This window comes from Benincasa hispida, chromosome 2, assembly GCF_027475165.1.
Source record: "Benincasa hispida cultivar pf3 chromosome 2, pf3_genome.v1.1, whole genome shotgun sequence".
In the NCBI taxonomy this organism is placed as follows: domain Eukaryota; kingdom Viridiplantae; phylum Streptophyta; class Magnoliopsida; order Cucurbitales; family Cucurbitaceae; genus Benincasa; species Benincasa hispida.
Window position 1 is genome coordinate 11,497,084 of NC_143479.1, and position 8,632 is coordinate 11,505,715.

The 8,632-nt window shown below is 30.8% G+C and overlaps 1 protein-coding gene across 1 annotated transcript; it reads left to right on the forward strand.

Moving 5' to 3' along the window:
- Positions 1-2,491: 2,491 nt before the first annotated feature.
- LOC120072217 (cytochrome P450 736A117-like) lies at positions 2,492-5,170 on the forward strand. The gene is made up of 2 exons (XM_039024629.2): positions 2,492-3,501; positions 4,383-5,170. Exons 1-2 carry the CDS (start codon positions 2,590-2,592, stop codon positions 4,983-4,985), a joined length of 1,515 nt encoding a protein of 504 aa, XP_038880557.2. The 5' UTR covers positions 2,492-2,589; the 3' UTR covers positions 4,986-5,170.
- Positions 5,171-8,632: the final 3,462 nt, after the last annotated feature.

Genomic DNA, 8,632 nt, shown 5'->3' on the forward strand with positions numbered 1-8,632 from the left:
ATATTTATCATAGACTATATAAGTATATATTAGGTCAATTATATTAAAAAATATATTACAGGTCAATTATATTAAAAAAAAAATATTACACTCAAAATGGAATTTTAGTTTGACCATTTAAAACATTTAATAGTTTTTGTTTGAACGTTTAATTAGGCGAACTACATTACAAAAAATATTTAACTTTTTGGTTGTATTCATTTCAAACATTTGAACTTAAGTTCACAATCAATTTATTTGTTAAAAAAATGTTTGTTTGAACAATAGGTTTTTTACTATAGACATGCATCCTCATTTTTTAAATCAATGATAAATATTCTTTTATATAGGCATGGATCTTTATTTTTTAATCATCATAGAATTTACAATATTAGGGTGAATAATCGAGTGCCTATAACACAAAATATATAAAAAAAAATCCAAAATAAATTGTAAATATAATAGTAATGATAATGACTAAATAAACCAATGACTAAGTAAATTGTAAACATAACAACAATAATAATAATAATAATAAAATAGGTATAAAATCATGTGAAAATTGATTTTCTATTAAATGACGAAAATATATTAATCATAAATATTCTTACTATAGACATGCATCCTCATTTTGGAAATCAATGATAACTATTTTTTTACATAGACATGCATCTTTGCTTTTTAATAATCATAAAATTTACAATATTAGGATGAATAATAATAGTAACTATAACACAAAATATATGTAACAAAAAAAATCCAAAATAAATTGTAAACATAATAATAATGATAATGACGGAATAAAACAATGACTAAATAAATTGTAAACATAACAACAACAACAATAATAATAATAGTAACAATAACATTAACAATAACATTAACATTCAAACATTTAATATTCAATAATCAATACATCATTTCAAATAAAAGTAAATAACTATATGCATAACATTTGAATGATCGATTGTAGGATTTTTCTCATAAATAATATCCACGGTAAACAAAATAAAGAAAAAAAATCAATACAAAATTATGGATGTCTTAGACACTTACATTTTTGTTTAATTGGAGAAATAAAACGTTCAATTAACCCACTATAAAATAAATTCTCCAATTAATTCACTATAAAATAAATTCTCCAATTAATTCACTATAAAATAAAATATCATATTTCTCCAATTAATTCACTATAAAATAAAAAAAAGAATGCCCATTATTTAAAAAAGTTACAATTTTGTTTTGTTTTTTTTTTTGTTTTTTTGTTTTTTTTTTTTGTTTTTGTTTTTTTTTTTTGTTTTTTTTATTCTATGTACAATTACTTTACATTTTAAAAGTGTCTAATAAATCTCTAAGTTTTTTTTTTTTTTTTTTTTTTTTTTTTTTTATATAGTCAATCTAATAAGTTTTTTATAGTACATTTGATTTTGAGTTTATTAGGTATTGACTTATTGAAATTTTTAAAAAATCTAGAACCATTTAGACGTCTAATAACCTGTTTTTAATAATTAACCTAAATATATATAACCCAATGGTAATCCCATGTAATTCTCCCTTATGAGAAACTATGAAATTAACCCACTATAAAAAACAAAAAATTATTAGAATATCCTTCTTTTTGGTTTTAATCTTAACCTTAAAAAAACCGACGAGTCTTCCTTTCTTCCTACCCGGACCAGCATTGGATTATCAATATAAAAAAGTTAACCCACTATAAAAAAATTCATACAAAATTATAAAAAAAATAATTTTCTATTAAAAATATATCAACTTACTAAAAGAAAAATATTGCACCTTACAAAAAAACTTCGAATTATAGTTTCTAGAATTTTTCTTCGAAATAATATTCACGGTAAACAAAATGGATAAAAGATTATCACAAACTTAATTTTTTATTAAATAACAAAAATATATCAACTTACCAAAAAAAATATTGTACTAAAACAAATTAATAATATGAAGATGGTGGAAATTTTGATGGTTATTAAATTTGGCGGAGAAATATGTTAAAAGAATGATTGGGAAGAAAATATGAGGGACATGGAAGATTGGTTCTCGGGTTTTTAAGGAGAAAATGAAAAAAGAGGTGAAGGAAATGAGGTGTTGGAAGTGGGGAAAACGGGTAGAATTTATGTTGATATTAAAGTGGAGAAAGACAAAATTAAAAAGTAACTCACGGCCAATGAGGCGTGCCGTGGCAAGTAGACAGTCAGTCCTAAATACGTCTGTTCAACCGACATATTCCGAATGAATTGACCTTTCGTTTTCTTTTATTTATATAAAATTGAGGGAAGAATGATAACAAAAATAATAAAATATTCATAAATGAAGGACGCATTCGGATAAAGACAAAAAAAAAAAAAAAAAATACCACTCTTTTTACTAAATAATTTGAAAACTCCCCTTTTACCTAATTAAAATCTAAAACAACCCAATTTTTGTAATTAACCCCCTCTATCAGAGTTGCCTAAGTTTGTTTTTTTGTCCACACAAACGTGCGATTGATGGCATTGGAATAATTATTTGTTGGATCCTTCATTATATATACATCCAAATTTCTTCATTTCCAAAATGCCAAAAAACTTAAACCGATACTAAAAAGAAAAAATTATGGAAACTCCTCTTCTTCTTCCTTCTATTCAACTGTTACTCCATTCAATTTCCTTCACTGCTTTCATCGTCATCCTCATCTTCCTTCTCCAAAAATGGCTACTCTCCTCTTCAAAAACCTCACCGCCATCTCCACCAAAGCTTCCAATCTTCGGCCACCTTCTGAGCCTCGGCTCCCTTCCCCATCTCACTCTGCTAAACTATGCCCACCGCCATGGTCCTCTGTTTCTCCTTCGCCTCGGCTCTGTTCCCACCATCGTCGTTTCTTCCGCCGATCTCGCTCGTGATATCATGAAAACCCACGATCTCATCTTTGCTAACCGACCCAAATCAAGCATGAGCCAGAAAATTCTTTACAGCTCCAGAGACATAGCTGCTTCTCCCTACGGCGAGTACTGGCGGCAGATGAAAAGCATTTGCGTGCTTCATCTCTTGAGCAACAAAAGGGTTCAATCCTTCTGTTCTGTAAGAGAAGAAGAGGTTAAATCGATGATTGAAAAGATTCAACACAACCCTGTTTCTGTGAATTTGACTGAAATTTTCTCTTGTTTGACTAACGATGTGATTTGCAGAGTGTGTTTAGGGAGGAAATACAGAGTGGGAGAAGAAGGGATGAGGTTCAGAGGTCTTTTAATGGAATTTGTGGAATTATTTGGGAGTTTTTGCATAAGAGATTTCATTCCTTGGCTGGGTTGGATTGATGGGATTACTGGGATGGATTCTAAAGCAAACAGAGTAGCCAAAGAGCTGGATGGTTTCTTTGACAGAGTGATTGAAGATCATATGAATCCAGAAAACAGAGACCAGAATTGTGAGGAGCACAAGGATTTGGTAGATGTTCTGCTTTGGATACAGAGAGAAAACTCTCTTGGATTTCCACTTGTGATGGATAGCATCAAAGCTATAATCTTGGTAAGATGAGTTTCCCCACATTACTTCTAAAAAGTTTCATTTCTTACTTATCTAACTTTTGCTCGCACATTGGAAACATCATATACACCAACTATTAACCTCGTGTAATTGCCATGGTTAACACTTTTATGTCCGCTTATTTCATGAAAATAAGGAGTGGAAAGGAAAATGATATTTTATTATCATATTTGATACAAATTTTTAATTTCGAAAATGAAAATATCTTATCCTAAAGTGGTTTTTCATGACCACCCAAATTGATGGATTTTCTCCATTTTCAATAGTTTTTCCTCTCTCTCTCTTTATTTTATCTTTTCATTTTATCTATTTTTCTTTTTCTTTTTCTTTTTTTTTTTGATATTGGTTAATTTATTTAATTTTTATAAACCTGTTTAGATTAAATTTATAATTGACATATATAATTCATTTTATTAATAATAATGCTAATATAATAATTTATTCTATTATTATGAATTAATATGAAAAACTATAATCTTTTAAAAAATATATGAATAACTATAATTATATTTGCTCAAGTTCTTTTTATTGGTAATATATAGACTTCAAGAACTAGATCTAAGTTTTATTATATCTATCAATTTTTTTACATTGTGTTATATCTTATTAATACTCTAAGCTTGATTGTTATATTTGTTGTTACCCTTATCAAATATATGCATAGCTCATCAAGCCCATATAGGCATTTGGGCTAAAAATAAAAGTTGGAATATCATCCAAGAATGGTAAGTCCCAAGAGGCATGTATCATGCATGCTTAGAATCTAACAATCTTTATAATATGCATGATCTACTCCTTTTATTATCAATTAGTTTTGAGATAAAACCTAATGTTATCTAATAACCTTGAGATTATGACTACAGGACATGTTTGCAGCAGGCACAGACACGACTTACACAGTATTGGAATGGGCGATGTCAGAATTGTTGAAACATCCAGAAACCATGAAGAAACTGAAGAATGAAATCAGAGAAATAAAAGGTGATCACAAAAGATGTTATGTAAATGAGAATGATTTAGAAAAAATGGTTTATTTAAAGGCAGTAATCAAAGAGACGTTGCGACTGCACCCACCCATCCCACTTCTCGTTCCTAGAGAATCAATCAGACCCATAAAGTTAAGAGGGTATGACATCAATCCTGGAACTCGAGTTATAATCAATGCATGGGCGATCGGGAGAGACCCAAAACTATGGGGAGAAGCAGAGGAGTTTAGGCCAGAAAGGTTTATGAACAATTCAATAGATTTCAAGGGTCAGGATTTCGAGTTGATCCCATTTGGTGCAGGGAGAAGAGGATGTCCTGGGATTGTGTTTGCAACTGCAATTAATGAGATAGCTTTAGCAAATTTGGTGCATAAGTTTGATTGGATGGTTCCAAATGGTGAGGGTTTGGACATGACAGGAGCTTTTGGGTTGACCATTCATAGGAAATTTCCACTTGTGGCTACAGCAACTCCTTGTTAGAGGAACACACACCAAAATTTTTAGTTGAGTTGCAAATTTGGTCTTGTAATTTAAAGAAAGTTAGAATTTCGTCCATATATTTTATAATTATAGTTTTGTTCTTGTGTTTTTATATAAAAAAAATTCTCGTAAATAGACGCTACAGTAGAAAATATTAATGGAAGGTTATCAAACTATTGAGACTATTTATGCATTATCAGACCATAAAGACTAAGATCTAATTCTTAAAATCATAGAAACTAAATTCTTACTTTCATTAAACCAAGGGACTAAATTTTCAATTTAACCAATTTTCATTTATTGGATGTGCTTTTGGTTACTTTTTAACTTTTAAATAAAGTAACATAGTTCAACAATAATTAACATGTATTATATTTCTTTTGAAACTGGAGGTTCACGTCTCTCCACTCTTTCATTGTTGTATTCAAAATATATTCAACACTTCCAGTGGTACTCATTTCAACCCATTTATATTCATCTATTGTTTCTAAATTTATTTCTCACTTGTTGACATTACATGAGTACTATACCCCCATTTTTTTTTGTCTTTATTGATTACTCCATATCTTTTTTAAATGCATGCTCATACAATAGGACAATAAATTGAATGGTTATGAAAACTCAATGCAATACCGGTGATTTTGGTTTGGGTAAATATGTTTTTGGTCAGATTGATGTCTATTTGGTTCTTGAAGTTTTAAAATTAGTACTTTAGTCTCCAACGTTTAGAAAATAGGTCTAGTCTAAATGGTCTATGTAGTTGACTAATGAAAAAATAATGTGGCATTATTGAGTTAACAAATTTTAAATGTATTGTCGATATTTATTCATTTTAAATTGGTTTTATATATGATATATGAAAATTTCTCCATTTCTCATTACCTCTCCCCTCCTCTCTCTTCCTCTCTCCTCCACGCCTTTCTTTTGTGGCTTTCTTTTTAGGTTTTTCCCTCTATCTCTCTGATCATGGATTGTATCTCTACCCCCTCTTTTGCTGTGTTTTTAAATGGTGTGCCGAAAGGACATATTACCCTCTCTCACGTTCTCTAACAAGGTGATCCTCTCTCCCCCTATTTATTTATTATTTGTGCTGAGGGTTTGGCCCATGTTTTTCGTGTTGCTTACTCTACTACTTCTATTTGTGGAATTCAATTTAGTTTCCAATTTCACACTTGTATTTTTTTTTTTTTTTATGCAGATGATAGTCTGTTCTTTTTCAAGGCTACTATAGTGGAATGTTGGGACATGAAACTTTTTTTGTATGACTATGAATTAGCATCAGGGCGGTGTGTAAATTTTAGTAATTTGACTCTTTGTGTTTCTCCCAATGTTCCTTTAGCTTGTGTCCAATTCATGTGTGAATCCTTGGGTGTTCGGGCGATGGAGAATTTTGGTTTATACCTAGGGCTTCCATCTGCCTTTTCTAAAAGGAAAAGAAAAGACCTTAGATGGTCAATACACTTGAGATCATGCAATCATTGCAATAATTGTTTGGGTGAGAGTCCTCACAGTCCAAGTAGAATGGGGTTGTATTTGACGAAACCAGTAATGTCAACTCGCTAAATGAACTCCAGTCTTTATTGAGTGTCAAGGAACAAATAGGGGAGACAAATGTTGCCAACTCTAGTGAAGTCTATCAAAGGTTTTTGACCTCTAAGATAAAAGATGGAGGGGTTTGAAGCTGATTCCATTATTCTCTATGCAAGGAAGAAATCCAACAACAGTAAATATGATTTGCTTGTCTTGGAAATGTGTTTAGTAGAGAATGATAATTCTACCTGGATAATTGATTCAGAGGCCACTAATCATGTTTGTACTTCCTCTCAGGGAATTAGTTTTTAGAGGTAGCTGGAAGCTAAAAAGATGACTCTTTGAGTTGATATTGGAGAGGTTATTTTTGCTATTGTCGTAGGAAGACTCAAGTTCTTTTTTTAACAAGAAACAATATATGTGATTGGATGATGTATATGTTGCTCTTAAAATCAAAAGGAATTTAATTCCAATTTCTTGTTTGATTGAGCATATGCATTCTCTTTCTTTCTCTGAGAATAAAGTGTTTATTTTTAAGGATGAGATTGAGATCAACTATGATTCAATGGAAAATAACTTGTATGTACTAAGGTCGTTAGTTACAAAGGCTGTTCTAAATACTGAAATATCCAGAATAGCAACAATAATTAAAAACTAGCGGTTCTCCTAAAGAAAACGGTCCAACTTTTGCATCTAAGATTAGGCCATATTAATCTCAATAGGATTGAGAGATTGGTTAAGCGTGGACTTCTAAATGGTTTAGAAGAAAACTCTTTACCAGTATATGAGTCATGCCTTGAAGGTAAAATGATAAAACAACCTTTTACTAGAAAAACTTATAGAGCCAAAGAGCCCTTGGATTTTATACATTCAAATCTTTGTGATCTAATGAATGAAAAAGCAAGAGGAAGGTACAAATATTTTATCTCTTTCATAGATGATTATTCAAGTTATGGATATCTTTGCCTAATGCAACAAAAGTCTAAAACTCTTGAAAAGTTCAAGGAGTATAAGAATGAGATTGAAGACTTATTAGGTAAAAGGATAAAAAAAACACTTCGATTTGATCGGGATTGAGAGTATATGGACCTAAGATTCCAAGACTATATGATAGAACATGAAATAACGTTCTAACTCTCAGCAACTAGTACATCTAATCAAAATGGTGTATCAGAAAGGAGAAATAGAACCTTGTTGGATATGGTTTGGTCTATGATGAGCTATGCTCAAGTTCTTGACTAATTTTAAGGATATGCAGTGGAGACTGCAGTTTACATTTGAATAAAATTCCATACAAAAGTATTTCTGAAACACCTTTTGAGCTTTGGAGAGGTCATAAAGGTAGTTTACATCACTTCAAGATTTAGGGATATTCGACACATGTGCTAATGACAAATCTAAAGAAGTTGGAACCTCGTTCAAGAGTGTGCCTATTTGCATGCTATCCTAAGGAAACAAGAGGTGGGTACTTCTTCGATGAAAAAGAGAATAAAGTATTTGTATTGAAAAATTTTACTTTTTTGGAAGAAGACCACATGAGAGACCACAGACCATGAAACAAATAGTATTAAGTGAAATTTTCAATGAAACTACTGAAATTTCAACAAGAGTTATTGAATAGGTTAGTACATCAATAAGAGTTGTTGATGTTGGTTCATCTAGTCAAATACATCCATCTTAAGAGTTGAGATTGTCTTGACGTAGTGGGATGGTTATGAACCACCTGTTCGGTACATGGATTTAACAGAAGTCCAAGACATCATATCTGATGATGGAGTTGAGGACTCATTATCTTACAAGCAAGCAATGGAAGATGTTGATAAAGATAAATGAATTAAGACCATGAATATAGAAATAGAGGCTATGTAGTTCAATTATGTCTAGGAACTTGTAGATCAACCTAATTGGGTAAAACCTATAGGTTGCAAATAGATCTACAAATGGAAAATGGGACGTAAATGGTAAGGTACAAAACTTTAAGGCTAAATTGGTGTCAAAGGGTTATACCTAGGTTGAGGGAGTGGACTATGAAGAAACTTTCTCACCTATTGTCATGGACATCAAAACTACTTTTTTGAATGGTAATCTTGAAGAGACCATTTACATGAATCAACCAG